Consider the following 20,064-nt stretch of genomic DNA (forward strand, 5'->3'; position numbering starts at 1 on the left):
AGAGTTGGGTTGAGATGGCTAAAGGGGAAGTGTGATGTTGGGGAACAGATTTGCTGTATTATTTGTGAACCCTGAAGCGCACGATTGACACGAGAGGTTCGGAGTTTGAATGTCCTTGACAACAGCAAGGACAAACAACGCGACTCTTGGGCAGCGAGTATTGGCGGCGGCAGCGGCAGCGACTGCGGCTGCATGGAGGTGGCGGCGGCAGCAGCGGCCCGGGGGTAGCGGCGCAATGATGCAAAGCGGCGAGCAAAGACGTCGGGCAGGTAGCAAGGGCATGCGTCGGGACGGCGAGCGCAGGCGTCGGGGGCAGTGAGACAGGCGGGAGGCCGGCCTCCAGTGGCTGGCGCGTACGAGTGGAGGCCGGCCTCCACTCACACGTACGACGCGCGTACAAATCGAGGCCGGCCTCAGGTGGCCTCGACACATTTATTTTTAGACAGAGGCCGGCCTCCAGTGCCTGTCAAAGTTATTTTTAGACGGAGGCCGGCCTCCAGTGACCTCCATCAATTTGGAGGCCGGCCTCCAGTGGCCTCCATCAATTTGGAGGCCGGCCTCGGTAAAATACACATTTAATTATGTAGCACCTCCGTATGTACAAAATAAAATATTTTGAAAGTGGATTTGGGGGTTTTTGGGGTCCAGAAATCCGAATCTGCCATCAGATTTTAGGAATTCTGAACAGGAGGCCCAATGCAACGAAGGCCCCCCCTTTGGGGGGGAATAAGCTTAGGGAAGTGACCTTTTCCTCCGTCGTCGTTGACTGCTTCTCCCTGCGCCGCGAGTCGTCAGTGCTTCAGCACCCATGGTTTGTCGTGGGCAAAGTAAGAGGTGACGCCATGTTTGTTCTTGTTGTGCAAGAAGTGGATGAGCGGATGCAAACACAGCGGCGTTGGTTCCTACACTCTACACTCATTGCGTCCATATCAGAACACATGTAGGAGAAGCGGGAAAACATACCAATTATCATATATATTTTGACGAAACTCGCCTTGATGTTCCCCGGACTGTGTGAATTTGGGCCATCAAGACAGTCAGAAAGTGGTAGTAATGCTGTGCGAGACAGAAAGTATGGTTAGTTATGACTTTGAGATGGATGTCAGCTGAGGGATAATCAGAACCGAGACACTTACCAATGGTGCGTTCTCCTCATCGACTTCATTTTCCCGGTTTGCGGTGCGATGGTGGTGGATCGGACTGCCCACACACCCTGATACAATTGTGAATGGTGTTGAACCGTTTTCTGCTGCCGGAGGTTGCTACCGACAGCACAATCGAGCGGGGACGGAATTCACTGAAGAACAATGATGTACCTCAAATCTTGGATTACTGTATAAGTGCACTCCTATCCGTTTACTGCAACAGATTTAGCGGTTATTGGTGAAGCTCCAGATACGTTTAAAATCATCGAGGCAGGGTTCATTGACCGCCAACTTCGACGATCGGTCAGTGTTTCTCCTTCAACTTTCTATCTTGTCGGCATTGTCTCCTTGATGCTTCCAGATAGCAACTACTCTTCGAAACCAATTATCTCAGCGTACATTCTGTGGGAGACGGGACCTCTCTATCAGGGTTAGTACCTCAGACGAGCGGCAGATGGATCATGGAGCTGTGTGAGCCTAGCTGTAGTGCTTTCACAAAGAAAGAGTAAGCAATTGACACATACATGCATATCCTCTTCTGTTCCCTCCAATATTCATGTCTCCCAACTTCATCGTTTGACTCTGCACACCTTCCCTCTTTGTGATCCCACTTTTTCTTGCTCTGTCAATCTCCCCCGTTCATCCAATTCCCACATAATTCACAAAGGTACCCATCATTGCATCCATCCCCCCGCACTCTCCCAAATCCAGATATGCAAATGTTAAACCTCAACTATTTCATCTAGACGAGTGATGGAATTATGACACGATTTTCCGTTGAAAAAGCAAACATTGAGAAATAGAGTTGTACTCACTAGTTTTGGGCCTTTCTTTATGTTGTAGTGCTTACATTCTGAGTGTGCGAACAGCCTATTGGATGACATTCTGATAAAATTAGCACAGACCGTGGTAAATTTAAACTCGTGTCGTGGTAAAGCTGTGGTCAAGTCGTGGTTTCATCAAAACCAATGGTGTACGTGTTGGTATTATCCTAGGGTGGTCTCTCTAAAGATGGTCTTCCGTAAAGCAGTTATTTCAACAGATGGTTAAGGGCGCAATTCTTCCAGATAATCTGAAATTTAACTGAGTTTATATCGGCCTATCACGGCAAAGCATATTTTGTCTTGCTGTGGGTGTTTCCGGCACCTTTACTTAGATTATTTTGATGCAGAAGGAGCCGAGATAAGTTGGAAACAAAAAAATCTGAGAAAAAATGACAAAAGTTGTTTGAAAGTGAACAGGACTTGGTATAGGTTCATATAAACCGGGTATTACTGTATCATTGATAAGAAAACCATTTGATACAGCAATGTATACCTAGGTCACAGTACGACCACACCAAAGTACGTTGTTCAACCAAGGGTGTATGTACTAATGACTAAGTCCTTCATTACAAAACCTGACATAAATGTACGTATCAAAGTTCTAGTCTTGCTATTTTTGTAGCGACCAAATCCTGAAGCCGGACACTTCGCATTTTCAACGGAAAATCGTGTCATATGGAATGGACATTCCACTGCGACTCCTCGTGAAGGTTTCGTTGCGGCGCAGATCAGATTCACCATCCCTTACTCCCCGTTCAAGCGATACACATATCACGATTATTTCAAGTCCGACGAGATCAGGTAGGCGTTTGTGTGCTCTCTGCCGAGGTCGCGGTATCTCCCGCTGCTTAGAAGCGCTTTTAATCTGTATTCATGTGTGTTGAAGCGCAGGTATCAATATGTACTTGTTATAATACTCGCTGCCTTGACAATTTGCGTTTTAAATTGTGCTCACTCTGTGCTATCACTTAGAACGAAAAATCTGGTTGCATGTCTCCTGTATTGCTCTCGAGGCAATGTCTCAACTATCTTGAGGCTAACTAAACAAACTGATTCCGGGCACGATATCGAGCGCTTGGATATCAGAATCAAGATCTACACTCTGCAAGCGGTCCAGCCTGAAAGCTACTCTGATACACGTGCCGCCTTGCAACGTTTCCATCACTTCAGCTCAATCTCGCTCTTATATTACAGTGTATTCTCGGACATGTCACATATCAGAGGGCCCTCTGCAGTGATATCAATTAAAACTCGACGAGACACACGGAGACTCGGCCCATCTCCCTCTCGTAATGCCTCTCCCAGGCGCAAACCCTGCACAAAAAACAAATTTCATTATTCGTGCTCCCCCAAAGCGATCCGAGAAAGTCAACGTAACACGTGTATATGGGTACGTGCTTTGTTTGTTGACTGCATCTCCTCATCCCCTCTCCGCTGTCCCCTCCTCTCCCCTCCTGTCCTCTGCACTGCTACAGCGCAACAGCATCCCAAGTCGTCGCTTTCCACCCTCAATTTGATGTCGCGGATCAGCTCCTTGTATGGTACGCAGTGGACTGCATGACGGATGGGTGAGTCGGGCAGGGTTGCATTTGACAGTGCGCTGACGGTGTGTTTTACAGATTCGGACGGGTCGGTGAGTCTTACACGGTCTTTTCTCGAACAACTCCAACATTGAATTTGACATAGAGTAACTCCAAACACATTGACAGCCTCCCAACATCTCCAAACCTCACACGACAACGACTCATTTTCATAAACCTTCCAAAGTTCGCAACCCTCTTTTACTTGTTTTCACCCGTTCACTGGATTTACTGATCATCTCAGTGCTGTGCACAGATTTATATCGGGCCTGTCCATCAAGCACCACTTGGCTCAGACCACCACCATGTACACGTTGATTGAAAAGCGACTCAATCCGGACGGTGAAAGACAGAAATGTGAAAGCTTCAGTGGGATAACCAAAGAGATATTTGTGGTTGGAGCATGTATACAAGTTCTCCTCGCAGGTTCCGTACTGATTTCCGAGAGCACAGCGACGGGTTCTTTTGCGAGACGAGCACGCCACTACACGGGACACACCTACATGTGCAGAGACGAGTCAGCAATACAACTCGCTAGGCATGTACAAGTTGGGTATGGTGAGTACAGCATTAGATAGAGGCTGTCAACGACACTAACCTTGACAGGAGCCCTACACACGGATCTGCGGGGAGGGATGGAGGACGCGTCGGCGCAGCGTGTTCAAGCTCTTCATGAGTAGCTCGCCATGAACAAGCTGGCCACGCTGGTGAGTATGTCAGTAAAAAGAGGTTTACGGGGTCACCAACCTTGAAAAGAGACCTCAACGGAGCGGCGTTTCGAAGCAGCAAGGGCGGCGACGACTTCACTTTGGGAGGTGGGACACATGTCGAGACGAGTCGGCAAAACGTGGTTGATGCGACTTGCTAGGCATGTACGAGTTGGGTATGGTGAGTGCAACATCAGATGGAGGCTGTCAGCAAAACTAACCTTGACAAGGGCCCTCAACAATATTCAAGCGCGTCGTTGTCGAGTCAGCAAAGCGTGTTCAATTCAACAATAACCCTCAACGTCACGCGAGCGCATCGTTTTCGAGGTGGGTTGCACACCGTTTAGTCTTGACAAGCGCATCGGAAACGCGTGTTCAACCCATTTTCTGGACGCGGATGTGTTGAGTCTGGTGAGTACACTGTCGAAAAGAGGCTGTGAAGGACACTAACACTTTGCAGGCCCGTCTACAACACGTCGTTTCGAGGGGGATGGCATGCGGAACCGCTGATGGAGGGTCCTTCAACGTCAGGCGAGGGCGTCGTTTCGAGCTGGGATGGACGGTGGGGCGTCCGCGTCATTGTTGGTGTGTGTTGATGAGTTGGAGCGCGCGGAAGACTACATACTTGGGGGTGAGTACCACACCCACCTTCAACGTAGCAAGCTCACTGACCTTCCCAATACTTTCAGCATGCAGTCACTGACCTTGTCGTGGTATACGCATGCTGTCGCAATGCGTGAGCAACATAGTCAGCAATTCCATTCCAAATGAACGCGTTGTGAGCCGCTTACCTTGCTTGCAAGGTGGATGGTCTGCCGCTCGTAGTGGTTGCGAGAACGCCCTGCTCGGCCTGGAAGAGGTGAGTGATAATGTGTGCACCAGCAACAAGGTACTTACCGCAATGCGTGCAATACGGCCACGTCAGTCCTAACCAACAGAGCGCGCTGGTGAGCTGGAGGCCGAGTGCGAATGGGAGAGGGGGATGAGGAAAACTCGGTCAGTCCCTACCCTCCTTTTATAAAGTCCGTACCTCCCTGTGTTGGCATGTATATCCGCATTCGTGTCTACGTTGAATAAAAAAATAAACGTGACGCCCATGTTTGAAAGGGTAAAGACGCGAACGAGACAACCGGGCGCTAAGCGAGAGGTTGCGCAACATGTTTGGTTCGACTTTCATTCGACTTGCATCTCCCCGTTCCTGTTTGTTAGATTTCCATATCAAACTCGCGTGCTTCCCTCTCAATCATTGTCCACAAGACTGAGAACGCCGAATAATGCCTTGTCGAGTTAAAAAAAAACACAAAACACAAACCAAATCACGTAAAACGCACCTGCTCTCAACACTCTGCCTCTCCTGTCCAACCTACTCCGCATGATACCCAAATTTGACGATGGAGTAGGGCTTGACAACGCGCTTGATGCTACCTTTGAGGAGCGCCTCGTACAGCTTGGGGAGGTGCATGGGGATTGTTGGGTCGGATTGGAGTTCTGTTGGTGGTGTTGTGGGAGGGGTGGTATATGGGTTTGGGTGTGTGACGTGGTATTGGAACGTGGGGTGTGTGTGGGATGTGTGGTGTGGGTGAGAGGATGAGAGGAACGACATGAGGAGTGGGGATGGACAAAAAAGAAAAGGTCTTCAGTAAGTGTACCGCATCATAGTCATAGAAGATGGAAGAAAAAAGCGAAGCAGCACCCAACCAACAAAGTACGACAAACCGCGAGAACACAATAGCACGATTACCTGCATCGAAGCACACACAGCATGTTCCACTGCGCATACAAGCATCCATGGGAACCATTAGTGGGTTAGGTGCATTGTGTTGCATGTTGCAATTGTGTGTTGCGCTGTGTACGTTGCATTGTGATTGTGTTTTATGCATCATTCACTGCACGCATAAACACACTGGATCTGCATGTATGATATGCTGTACGATACGCAACGGAGCAGCCTCATGGCGAGGGGTGTGATAGGGCCAATGATGACGATGGTGAGGAGATGTTACGTGAATGCCCCCAGAAAACGAAAGAAAAGGAAGCAATACACAACAAAAAGAAAGAAGAGAAGAGACGAAACGACGGACGTACCATTGCAATACACCCTCAACACCTCGCCAAACTCCTCAGATCTCATCCCTGATGCCCACGTGCTACGACGTGTATGGTGTTGACGAGTTTGAGCGTGAGGAGCGCGTTGACGTCTTCCGACTTTCATTTTCATGGGTGGGGTGAGCTGATAAAGACGTGAGGCGATGGAAAGAAGGGACTTACAAAGTTGAACATGACTGTTTAACATGTACTTCAACGCTGAACCAATTTATCCCTGCTCATTCTTCGTGTCCCCTCCAACCTCCTTCGCCCTAGCCTTCTCTTCTTTATCCTGAACTTTGCCACCAGCCGCGGAAGAATCTTTCATGCCCGCGGCGCTGAGATTCTTGAATGCCTCAAAGAAGGAGGAGGAGACGGTGCTGTAGTCTTTGCCTTTGGCGTGCAGGATGCAGGATTGCATGTCGGTTTGGGATTGGAGGTAGGGTGGGCCATAAATTGAGCTTGCGGCGGTGCTGAAGGAGGTTAGGGATACAGATATGTGCCTATGTGTGTGCGTGTGTGCGTCGGAGGGTGGATGAGGGAACGAGGGAGAAAGGCTGAGCTCTGTGAGAAGTGTCTTGATGAGCGCGAGTTGACTGTCATAGTTGGCTTTTATGTCGCGTCAGAGCCCTCTGGCTACACAAACGAGGTCAGAACGCATGAAAAATACCGCAAGTTGACGTACTTACCAACTCTCCTTTAATATCTTCTAACAGGTCACCTCGCGGGAAGTCGATACATTGCGTCCGAGCATTCAGACTATGGAATAAAGGTCAGAATGTGCCCAAAGCACTTACCATATTTTGATATACAAGTTGGGTAGATGGCAGTTTGCGGGAAATTGATACATTGCGTCGGAGCTATAAAATAGCAGATGGACCGCTCGCGGGAAGTCGATACGTTGCGCCAGAGTATTCAGACTATAAAGTAAACGTCAGAAAGTGACCAGAGCACTCAAAGTCAACTTACTTACCACTCAATGTACAAGTTGGGTAAGTCGGCAGCTCGCGGGAAGTCGATACGTTGCGTCGGAGTACTCAGACTATAAAGTAAACATCAGAAAGTGACCAGAGCACTCAAAGTCAATGTACTTGCCATATCTCGATGTACAAGTCGAGTAGATGGGCAACTCCCGGGAAATCAATACGTCGTGTTGGAGTATTCAGTCTTTAAAAGACCCGATGGACCGCTCGCGGGAAGTCGATACATTGCCTCTGAGCATTCTGGGCTGAAAAAAAAGGTCAGAACAACTCCCTAACCCTGCAAAGTGATGTGCTTACCAACAAGTCACCCTCAATACGACACCAGCTGTCCACACAAATGCAAAAGTCAGTACAGTGATCAACACCAGATGTAAACTACATACCTTTCAGTCACCAAGCCTCTTTGCTCAATGTTCACCGGCCGTCCAAATCTCAAATCGAACCCTGAAATGCATGGTCAGTACCGTGGAACTCTGATGACAACTGAAAAACTTACCCATGGTGGTGGTTCATAGTCAAAGTGTGATGCGACGGCAGTGTCCATGTTTGGCATGGCCAAACAACGGATAGCGGTGGTGGAACATTCGCCCAGCATCAGGGCATAATGCACGGCTGGAATTCAGCAAATGTACTCCCTCTTTATACATTTTTTTGCCAAGGGGTGTCGAAAGAACTGCGTTGAAATGGAGACATTGCACAAAAACTACGCAAAATACAATGACGTGGCACTTGAGTTCAGACAATTTGAACATCTACGAGGCGCCGACTGTACTGAAACCCTAAACTCTCTCACATTTCGAGCGGTGCTTGCTAGTTAATCTGACGCTTGCTAGGTTGATATCTACCGCAAGTGCGAGGGAGTACGATAAGAGATTGGGAAAAAGGCAAATGAGCTGATGCAAAAGATGGTGGGGGTAGAGGTGTAAGAGAGCGACGAACCGGTAGGAGCTGGTTCGACGTATTTGAAGGGTAATATCTCACACTCGTGTGCTTGATGCTCGCATTTCCGGTAGAATGCTAAAGTCTTGCAACAGGAGGAAAGTAACCTCTTCTTTCGTCGTGTGGCTGCTTTACCCTGTGTCCAGACTCGTTGTGGGTGGCCGTGGCGGTCTGGTGGAAAGGTAAGAGCTGACGTTGCGTTGTTGCCGAGTATAGATATGTGATTTCTGATTAAAGTGTTATTTGCGTTGTATGCAAAGATGTGCATTCTCGGTGCTTAACTGATGTTCATAGTCAATGTAAAGTTGAATATCGCACACCGGGCACAGTGAATCCCAAAGTCATACAGACAGTCCAGGTAACAATTCCACTTCCAATCAGGGGCTACTTTACATTGAAATAGACGTACACTAGGTAAAAGTGTTATTTGAATGAAGTGGGCATTCCAATCATGACTCCGCACAACGGTACGCGATGAGAACAAAATTTCCGACATACCAACCATTAATCCGGGCACAATCAGCAGTCCTGCACCACAACCAACGTACTCAGAAGCTCCAAAATCCAGGAAAGACACGGAAACGACGCAGAATGGCTCGCCACGTACGTCGAATCCTCCAAATGCAATGGGGCCGATGTCGTTTTCCCTCACTTCTTCTGACCTTGTAGGTCGTGTAACGGCACTGTAGCCGATCCGAGCAGGTCTCTGCTAGTGCCCGAGAAGACCCGTAACGAAAGGAAAAGTTGGAAACAGGCTGGAATTGCAAATTAGGGGAGGGAGAGGATGTGGACATGTACGTGAGTTGGAAATTTTGAAAAATTTGTTGTGATTGTTCACGGTACGAGTACCGAATGTTGTACTGCGTAGTCCAACTGTACAGGGGAGTCTGCGAAATGAGTTTAACGTTCAGGTATTTCTTCATTTTTGTTTGATTTCGTTGAGACTATATTCGGGCGCTTATCAGTTTTTGACACCTTCAACTTTGCTCAGCCGCACTCAACTTTAATGAGGCACCGATTCAGGTACATTACATACTTTTTTGCGCCTTTAAAACTCTAATAGTCCTATAGAACTACAGAGACAATGAAAATATGTGATGTACCCGAGTTCACATCTCAGCGTGAACATGTCCAATTTTCAACCATTATTTCTGCACCACGCACCGCCAAGTCTTCAAACGGACATCACAGCACCCAATTGTGTACACCGATGCCCTTCAAATGGCCAAAATGCATCAAACAGCCGCGGTACATACACCACGTCGTTCTTACGAGCCTGTGCTGTATGACATTGAAAACTTCTTGCAGCCGGCTTCTGGGTTCTGTAGCACCAAATCAAAGTTATCTTTGGTATCCGAGTAGTCTATAATAAGATATTTAGTGAATGGAAACGTTTGAAACATTGTAAATCAATGAATCAGGGGAGGAGGAAATCGGCATTGGTTTGAATATTATGTGAGTTCAATTGTGTTGGGATCAGTTCTGAAGATCAAAACAATATTATTACACTCTCGTAGGCTTATCTATCTGGTAGGTACACTGTCCAATAACGCAATGTGGAGAGCCAGGCTTCCGGGATGTATACTACGTTTAAATGTACTTAATCTGATTTCATTCAATTTGATTTTCGTAATGACAAATGCATTGACTAATATTATCTACCGTATACACTCTGTATTGATATCTACAGCTACTGAACCTCTAATGGAGGTCCAAACGTCTTGAATTTGCATGCCACGTCATTGTATTTTGTATAGTCGTCTCGCAGTTTTACCCCAAAATGAAGCTCTAGTGGCTCTGCATGGGCTTAAAATTGTTTACATTGAGGCCGGTTGCTTGTGCATTTATCTCAAAATCATGCCTATCGCAAGCTCTGTCTTGCACCTATCCATTCTGCATCTTACTCAATCCGCCGTGAAGTTGCCTGCCCACGTATTTATAGCTTATGTTCAATGTTTAAATGGTGTTAGACATGATATCATCAAACATAGCAATCTACCAACTACACCAGAACACTGTACTGTGACATCCAAATACATTAGTACATACACTCCAACCCTAACCAGCTAAATATTTACTTGTAATTACCAACCCTAACCGGCCTAATCTGTGCTTTTGTGGTATATCGAGTCCCAACCAACCCTAATGCTAAACCCTAAACCATCCTAATATGTATTTTTGTGGTCACCACCAACCCTAAACTATAAACCCTAACCAACGCTAATATGTGTTTTGTGATGTAGGTGAGCTCGAGCTGTTGAATAGCGCGCAGTCACTTACCACGTCGTTCTCAGCCACCCGACATTCTCCAAAGGTGAGTCGACACGCCCAGCGACCTCACCCTATTGTTCTAAACAACCCGCTATAGGTACAGACGCGAACGTAGTTTAGAACCGCGCCGAGGGTATAGGTGAGCATATTTTCCAACTTGAACCACTTACTGACGCGTGTTGTAGCCTCCTACACATGCGCCGGCTGATGATGGGTCACAACTTGTTGTGGACGGACGGATAAGTAAGCTTAGACTTTGGCATGGTGAGCAGAGACATACCACATCTCTCTATAACCACCCTGCCATTCTGTGTACGAGTTCTCCTGCTTGCTGACATGCCTAAGCACCGCACAGGTGAGCCCAAGCTGCTTCATAGCGTTAGGGTTTAAACCGCTGCGCTGAGCTCAAAGAAATTGGTCGAGATGATCTGTAATTCAATGAATTAGCTTGTTTCCATTGAGAATTTCATTATACGTACCTTTCTAACGCGATGGGAATAGTATACCATGTAGCAGAATGAAGTGGGTACTCTGACCAGAATTTCACGGTATGAGGAACTTAGTTATCATTGCATGAGCTGCCCAATTTTAACTCGAAACAAAACATCGAAATCAACATGAAATGAACAAACTCTGTGCTCAACAAAACATGAAAACATATCTATTCAAGATCTACAGACAGACAGGAGTGTAAGATACAGAAGCACGGTGTACATACACTCGGCTAACGCTCGGTTTGCGCTCAAATTGTCTGTTGATCCCAAAATTGGACCCTGAAAACAGCACGGTACAACCAAAAAATGGATAGCGTAGTGGGTGTATGTACAGCGGGACCGTGAATCGACTCACTTTTTCTCATCTCGCTCCTCCTCCTCTGCCCAGCTCAGAGGGTCTCTCCCCTCTCTCCTCTGCTCTCCAATTTTTTCCTCTTCGCTCCGCGTCCTCTGGCAACCAACATCATCATGTGAGCTGGGGGTTTGCCGCAGCGACTGACGACTTTTTTTTGTTTGAATGCCAGGTCATCACCTGTGAAGACCCAAGGTAAGCAAACCAACACAGACACGTCCAGCGACTCACCTTGACACCCACACAGACCCCTCGACACGACGATGACTTCACCCAAATGCGCCGTGTCGCCGTCGTTGGTGAGTCCTAGTCATAAGAAGTGCACACTCACCTCATCCTCACGTGTCTCTTCCAGTCAGCGGCATCTGTGTTGTCTGACACCCATTGGAGGTAAGTAATCGTGCACAGACGTGTCCAGCTACTCACATTGACAATCCCACGTTGACACATGCAAGCCTCTTTGAAACACACAAGACCCTTCACACGACACCTTGACTATTACCAACCGCGCTCGTTGGTGAAGATGCGCTGGGGCGCTGTTATTGGTGAGTCCAAGTCACAGTAAACCAAACATGCTGACTGACTCACCTCATCCGACGTGTCTGTTCCTCCCAGGGTCTTCTTGAATGCCAGGTCATTGTGTTGTATGAGGCCTAGAGGTGAGTAGTCCACGACAGTCGTATCCAACGCACACAAAACCCCTCGAAACAATGACCTCGACTATCACTGACCCGTGTTCGCTGTTGAAGATGCACTTCGACGGTGTCATTGGTGAGTGCCAGTCACAATCAAACGGACACGCTCACTGACTCACCTCATTCCAACGTGTTTCTTCAAGCCAGTCGTCATATTACTGAACCACAACACCCTTGACGTCTCCACCAGCCAGTCGCTATCGTCTGTTTTTTCAGCAGGTGAATCTTGAAAATGGTGAGTAGTCATATATCTCTGTCTACATTGGTACTCACAGCTTGCCTAGTTCCATTTCACTCAATGACATCCTCGGGACCCTCCACACTCATACCCTGTTGTGCTCATCGTCCATACTCCGTGTCATCGTCGAAAACCTGTCGGGGGTAGTCCGAAGCGAGTAGGGAGGGGGGGGGGGGGAGGCGCAATCTTGTGGTGGACAAGGGGAAGCGGGGTTGAGCAGGATTGGATGGTGGGCTCAGGAACAGACACATCGCGATGAGGTGAGTTAGTGAGCGTGTTCCGTTTACTGTGACTTGGACTCACCATTAACAGCACCATGGCGCATCTTCGCCAGCAAACGTAGGTCAGCGTTGGCCAAGGTTGTCGTTTGAAGAGTCTTGTGTGCGTCGAAGGGCTTGGATGTGTCAACACGGGATCTGTGTGTTCAGGTAAGTAAATAGACGTGTCTGTGCTAGACTACTCACCTCTCAGCACATTTTGCCAGCGAACACGGGTCGGTAATAGTCTAGGTTGTCTTATCGAGGGGTCTTGTGTGTGTTGAGGGGCTTTTATGTGTTGACGTGGCGTTTGTGTGTCAAGGTGAGCAACAAGACATGTCTGTGCTGGACTACTAACCTCTAGGTGTCAGACAACACGTTTGTGTGGGCCTGTGAAGGGTGGGAACGTGGTGGTGCTGGGTGCGAGCGATGGAAGAGGGAAGAGAGTGTGTGGTCGTGGTTTATGTGGTTCCATGAGAGAACGGTGAAGAGAAAATTAGATCACTCACTGGACATTTGAACCCATCATCCCCTCCCCAACTGATCCTGCTTCGCTATCCACCAAGCAACCCACACATCTTAAGTGTTTCAAGCTTCTTTTGCCTTCTGTTTGAATTGTTGTATTCAAGGTAGAGTTGGGTTGAGATGGCTAAAGGGGAAGTGTGATGTTGGGGAACAGATTTGCTGTATTATTTGTGAACCCTGAAGCGCACGATTGACACGAGAGGTTCGGAGTTTGAATGTCCTTGACAACAGCAAGGACAAACAACGCGACTCTTGGGCAGCGAGTATTGGCGGCGGCAGCGGCAGCGACTGCGGCTGCATGGAGGTGGCGGCGGCAGCAGCGGCCCGGGGGTAGCGGCGCAATGATGCAAAGCGGCGAGCAAAGACGTCGGGCAGGTAGCAAGGGCATGCGTCGGGACGGCGAGCGCAGGCGTCGGGGGCAGTGAGACAGGCGGGAGGCCGGCCTCCAGTGGCTGGCGCGTACGAGTGGAGGCCGGCCTCCACTCACACGTACGACGCGCGTACAAATCGAGGCCGGCCTCAGGTGGCCTCGACACATTTATTTTTAGACAGAGGCCGGCCTCCAGTGCCTGTCAAAGTTATTTTTAGACGGAGGCCGGCCTCCAGTGACCTCCATCAATTTGGAGGCCGGCCTCCAGTGGCCTCCATCAATTTGGAGGCCGGCCTCGGTAAAATACACATTTAATTATGTAGCACCTCCGTATGTACAAAATAAAATATTTTGAAAGTGGATTTGGGGGTTTTTGGGGTCCAGAAATCCGAATCTGCCATCAGATTTTAGGAATTCTGAACAGGAGGCCCAATGCAACCAAGGCCCCCCCTTTGGGGGGGAATAAGCTTAGGAAGTAAGGTAGGCGTGTGAACTTCCGAACGGCATGTGATTGTGAAGGGCCGGATCTAATTTAGTACATGGGAAAAGTTACTTAGTACCTTGGGAAAAGTTCCTTAGTACCGTGGAAACATTTTTGATGGACCGGATCATGAACTGTCCAATTAAGATTCACAACAATCAATCAATTGATTATTAGGTAAGGACCCAGGTAAGCTATTTATACTCTAGACATGTGAATATTCCCATGTCGCGGTTACTCGGAGCCACGTAACCAAAGTACTCTATATCCATGTGATTCACATCAGAGTCAATAACCCACGATGTCAAAGAACAAAAGTGTTGGATCCACTTTTGACAGGTTACCATGTGCCACATTGACCCGTGACACTCTGTACATCAGAGACCTGTCTAACTTGACAATAAACATTGACAGATTTGTGATAGTCGGTAAGATACATGACAGCTGCGCAGCATTACTTCACGCGCTGTCATCGGATGTCTAGAACATTCCTTCTAAGAATAGCCACTGAAGAGTCTATAAAGACGAAAGGGCTGGTTGTTGGGATCCCCCAACAGCCCTCTGGCTTCTTTCCATTTAACTCACAGTTTAAACAAGTCGCTCGCACCTCGCTTCGCTCGGTGCTCGCTCCCACCCTAAACCCTAAACCCTAAACCCTAAACCCTAAACCCTAAACCCTAACGCGCTGTCATCGGATGTTCCAGAACATTCCTTCTAAGAATAGCCACTGAAGAGTCTATAAAGACGAAAGGGCTGGCTGCTGATAACAATCAACAGCCCTCTGGCTTCTTTCATTTTAACTCACCAGTTTAAACTAGTCGCTCGCACCTCGCTTCGCTCGGTGCTCGCTCCCCCCCTAAACCCTAAACCCTAAACCCTAAACCCTAAACCCTAAAAAGCTTGAGGTGGACGGTCAATATCCCACGGTTTCAGCTCGTTCGTCTTCAGCGCGCATGCACCATCGGGGCCCCTGCGTATCCCTGTGCACTCACCTGTATCAAACCGCCTCGAAAGGAAACGCAGTGTTCATTTTTAACGGCTCTTTGTTGTCGGGAGAGTGGTGGGCGAATTGTCTTGAATAGCAGAAAGGGTGTTGTAAGGTTGGTGACGAGAAGCCTAAGAACGGCAGCGGGCAGCGTGTAGGTGCGTCAGAGCCGCGTAATCATGAGCCAGCACTAACTGCATTTTTGTGTCTTATATCACAACAGTCATGTGGCAAGGCGTATTTAACCACGTTCTGGTATTTCGCTGAATGTTTGAAACTTGCTCGAGGCCTACATACACGTTTAGGCCTGCCGTATTGGAGATCAACGCTGGCATAGCCTGGTTATGCATCGTCATTCTGAACAAACGATTGCTTTCAATCTCCGCTTGGTATAAGTTGCGACACAATCTGACAAGGTGCGTTGATCTTCTTCACGTGCAACTGCACCTGCATATCCAACGCCCATACACCATGCTCAACCCACCACTTTCCCGCTCATGATCAAAACTACCCCCTCCACCTCCCTTAGATTTGGCCATCGTTCCGCGCCGTTTATAATCCAAAGATTCCCGCAGCGGGCAGTGCGTAATGGGATCTCGATACTCTGTCTGATGCTGTCTTTGATGCCTCTTCGATGGATCTGGGATCGAGTACCGGCGTAACTGTGGGATCGAGGGATACGTAGAATATCGATGCCATCTCACCGCTGTCCAGTCGAAGGCCCTATGCAAACTTTTCTCGCTGCAACGGGCTGTAAGAGAGTGCGTCTAACAATGGTATACAAACTCACCGCCCCCCACCCTCTTCTACAAATTCCGCCTCCGCCAATGCAATTACTGACACGCTTGAGACGCACGGGAAAGCACCTGACGACGGTGGACAATAAAAGGCATTGTGGAAAGGTAGCCACACTGGTGCTGGAAGGGACGAAGGTGGGGGAGCTGGCCAGAGCTATGCGAGATCTGGCTCGCCAGGGCGAAGACCGAGATGTTGAGCAAGAGATCTACAAGATAAAGGGTATACCATCAAATTTGACAATGACGCTGAGCACGTCGACGATTCCTCAACCTTGCACACCGACAGCTGATCCCGCCCATTCCTTTATCGACCCCTTTAGTTCCTACAGTACCCTTCAAACAACTCGAACACAATATACCACGACCGCTCGTCGTCTGCGCCGCTCCCGAACGTGTGGAGTTCAACACACCAACGCTGCCACAATTTACATCCTTCTCTCACCGTGTCTCACGTGTAGGTTCAATCGTGCAGTTTAAGACGCAGTCCACAGACTCCCTATTCTCATTTTTCCACTCAGTGCATTAACGCGAATACGAACAATGGCGGCGTATCCCACAATTCATACTCGTTGGCCCCTCGCTCCCATACTCCTCCCTTATATCATCTCCCTTCCGCCTGGCGATCTCACATCACTACCATCCACACTCGTACACCCGTCCCCCCGCGCTCCTATTGAAAAACGTGCACTGAACTCAACTTTTCTCCACAGCCACAACATCAACGTCAAATTCACCATTCGCTCCCCGTTCATACTCCTCCCAATCACGGCTCAAACCATGCCTCGCTCCTCCCTTAGCTTGAGCCAGCACCCTGCGAGCTTCGCGCAGCATGTTTCTATATGCGCGTGAACTCCACTCTCGATGCAACCGTCAACGGGGGTGACGCAAAGCCTCCCCCAATTCACACTTTGCCTCGCTGTCAAGGATAAAGACATACCTCGTGTAACTGAGACCTTACCTTTCCACCACTTCCCTCAATACGACCTCCTCATTCATATTCTCATCTGCCGACACCTCCCAGATCATTATACAAGGTGCGTTGTCACACTCTTTGGTCGAATTGGCCTTGTGTAGTCGTCGTCCAGCGCGGTTAAACAAAAACGAGAAAAAAACATTATAATCCCTATCCAGCTTCGGATACCGATGCCCAACACAATGGCTTATATGCACATAGACATCGATGTAGAGGCAGTGTACGCGGGTGTCGATAAATTTTAGGATAGGTTCGAGGGGCATGGATATGTAGATGGAGATGTGGTTGCTTCATCTACGTCGAGAAGAAGAGCGGGGTTGAAGCATGTTTTCGAAAGGCGAAATTTCGAAGAGCACACGTGCGCACAAGCCGCGTGTCGAACGCGCTATGCTACCTCGGTGTCCTCCCCTTTTTGACCTCCCCTTATTTCGCTTCACCTGCCTTCATAAAATCTACATCTGGTCCCCTATTCCTCCTCGCTCGGTCCGTTTGTCAATAACGCGCGGTCGTACTTACAGAACTCTAGCCAATCAAATGTATAACATGCAATATTCTCGGTGCTTTCCACTGGAATCTACACATTGCCGTACTCTTATTCCTCGACCCACCTGACCCGTATGTCCTCGTCTTGTATAACTTTGGCACTGTTTGCATAAAGATTTGATTGATTCTTATCTTAAACCCGCAGCATTTAAATGGTCGAGGCTGTTCACATCTCGTTTACACAGAAACATCCTCCTATCGCAATCTCTGCACTACCCCGTACGTCTCTCGTACACATTCGCAACTTCAGTCCTGTTTCTTCTAACGGCAGTCTGCGTGTGCCAACTATCCGTTATCACTGTCCCATAGCATGCATGGATACAAATGCAAGCAGCCAATTATCACTCTCTAAATCATATCTCCCGATACCCATCGGTCTGATTGCTGATAGCGGATTGCAGATCGGGTGAACCTAAAGAACATTTATACCCCGCTGCGACTTGTTCGGGTGAATTGGACGTGAAAAGTCCATAGCGAGGTCGGTCATGCGCCAAAGCACGGGTGGTCAAGGGCCGACGTTGAGGAAGTTTATGATTTTTGGAAGATGGGATTTTGAGATGGGGAGAAAGGATACGTAGGAATATTGTCATAACATCCACCGCTCTCACTTACCTTTAAATGTTACGGACCAGCCAGCGCAATAAGATGTAATTGTTTACTCGCTAATTCTGACACCGTCCCACCCGTAGAAAGCACCCATAACACACCATTCGTGCAATAAAACCGCCACCTTAAATGGAAAAGTTAACAACCCCGCTCAGTAAAGCATAGATATACCTGTACATCAAATGTCAAGCAAACGTTACAAGTACAGGTATATTATCGTGAGCATCCCAACACAGGTTGCTAAATACGGTAATGTATTTATGGTTGTAACCGGTGCAGCGAGCAAACTACTTGAATGGCGACAAGGAAGCCTTCTCTCTGATCACCTCTTTGTGTAGACCTGAACGGGCAATACCTTTACTCTCCTGTCCAGCCTTTCCAAAATTCCAGAAACAAGCACCTTAGATAATTCGATGACTTCAACAGGTAGAGTTTTAACTGAGCACGCTGAAGGAATTTCGCACTTCTTACAGACTCCTCCTTTGCAGGCCATTCTGAAGTCAAACGCCTTTTAACCGTACCCGGCATACATGTCAATATAGGTAATGAACCCAGTTACACATTGATTAAAGTCACGTATACTGGTGGAATTAGCGACGATTCCAACTGCGAATTTTTTATTCAAAGAATTTATGTTTTGAGCATAGCCGAATCGCTTGCCTACGACGTCTGCTGCTGGTCACAGCTATATTGTCATACTAAAATATATTTTAACAGGTCCAGAATCAAATGTTAGCGGAACAGATTCCGCTGGATTTACAGCTCTCATACATGCCTCGCGAGATGGTAACCGTTCTACCGTGGAATCCATCCTCGGTTTGCCGGATGTGGATGTAAATGTTCAAACCAAATACGGAGAGACAGCACTCATATGGGCAGCTTTGAAAGGCCATCTTCACATTGTTAAGCGGCTTTTACTTGTCCCAGGAATCAAGGTTAATACACAAAGTAACGTCGGATTCACGGCTCTCATAACCGCCACGCGAGAGGGTCACTATTCTATTGTGGAGGCCATTCTCGGCTTCCCGGAGGTGGATGTCAATATCGAAACCCAATACGGTGAAACAGCACTCATATGGGCATCTTTGAAAGGCTACCTTCACATCGTTAAGCGTCTTTTGCTTATCCCAGGGATCGGGATTAATATACAAAACAACTCTGGATTCACTGCTCTCATATGCGCTTCACTACATGGTTACCTTTCTATTGTGGACGCCATCCTTGGATTTCCTGGAGTAGATGTGAATTTGCAAAACCACAAGGGCGAGACGGCACTCATGTCGGCAACTACGAAAAACCATCTTCACATCGTTAAGCGGCTCTTACTTGTCCCAGGCATCAAGGTTAATACACAAGATAACACCGGATTTACGGCTCTTATAATTGCCTCTGGAGGGGGTCTCCAGTCCATTGTGGACGCCATACTCGATTTTCCGGAGGTTGATGTCGGTATCCAAACCCAATATGGCGAGACCGCACTTTTATGGGCATCTTCTAAAGGCCACCTTGACATTGTCAAACGACTATTGCTTGTGCCAGGAATCGAGATCAATACGCAAAACAACTCCGGATTTACAGCTCTCATATCCGCTTCGCGACATGGTCACCTTTCTGTTGTAGACACCATCCTGCGGTTTCCGGGTGTGGATGTAAATATCGAAAATTATCAAGGCCACACAGCTCTTACATGCGCTTCTTCAAATGGTCATGTTGAAGTTGCTCAGCGACTTTTGTCTATCCCAGGGATTAATGGTAGAAGTGAGGCTGTCCTACCTGCACCCGATTCCCAGCGTTGGTGGTCTGCTAGTAATCTGCAGCTTGGATTCAGAGGGGGTAAAGGAGGATTATTCAATGCTATACGTAGGAATAATAAGTAAGGAATGAGCCCGTGTTCGTGTAGCAGCGGTCCATGATACATATGCGTAATATTTCGTAATGATGCAATCAAACAGAAAAAGAGACAGGTTATCTGGAATGTGAGCGCTCTCAGCAGAGTGGGGAAGCAGTAGCAAAATGAATTTTTCAAAAGTTCAATCGAGCAACGCTCTGCTTGAGGAGAAGTGTTTGAAGCCACATACAAAACTCCCATCATTGCTTCCGCCGTGTCCACAACACGGACAAACACGCCCACGGTACTTTTTCATTTCTCTCTTCCACCACCATCCTACGACGACGACAACGACTCGAAGCACGGATAGATGCAGCCGACAGTCG

The 20,064-nt window shown here is 48.0% G+C and overlaps 2 protein-coding genes across 2 annotated transcripts; one reads left to right on the plus strand and one right to left on the minus strand.

Moving 5' to 3' along the window:
* Positions 1–6,570: 6,570 nt before the first annotated feature.
* On the minus strand, positions 6,571–7,824 carry JR316_0000004 (26S proteasome non-ATPase regulatory subunit 11-like protein; the record flags this gene model as incomplete). Its single annotated transcript, XM_047885823.1, has 6 exons — positions 6,571–6,918; positions 7,031–7,100; positions 7,139–7,261; positions 7,315–7,383; positions 7,708–7,768; positions 7,821–7,824. The coding sequence occupies 6 exons, from the start codon at positions 7,822–7,824 to the stop codon at positions 6,571–6,573; spliced, it is 675 nt and encodes a 224-aa protein (XP_047753569.1).
* A 10,208-nt stretch (positions 7,825–18,032) lies between these two features.
* On the plus strand, positions 18,033–19,727 carry JR316_0000005 (uncharacterized protein; the record flags this gene model as incomplete). Its single annotated transcript, XM_047885824.1, has 2 exons — positions 18,033–18,099; positions 18,568–19,727. 2 exons carry the CDS (start codon positions 18,033–18,035, stop codon positions 19,725–19,727), a joined length of 1,227 nt encoding a protein of 408 aa, XP_047753570.1.
* Between the last annotated feature and the right edge of the window lie 337 nt (positions 19,728–20,064).

Source organism: Psilocybe cubensis, chromosome 1, assembly GCF_017499595.1.
Source record: "Psilocybe cubensis strain MGC-MH-2018 chromosome 1, whole genome shotgun sequence".
Classification (NCBI taxonomy): domain Eukaryota; kingdom Fungi; phylum Basidiomycota; class Agaricomycetes; order Agaricales; family Agrocybaceae; genus Psilocybe; species Psilocybe cubensis.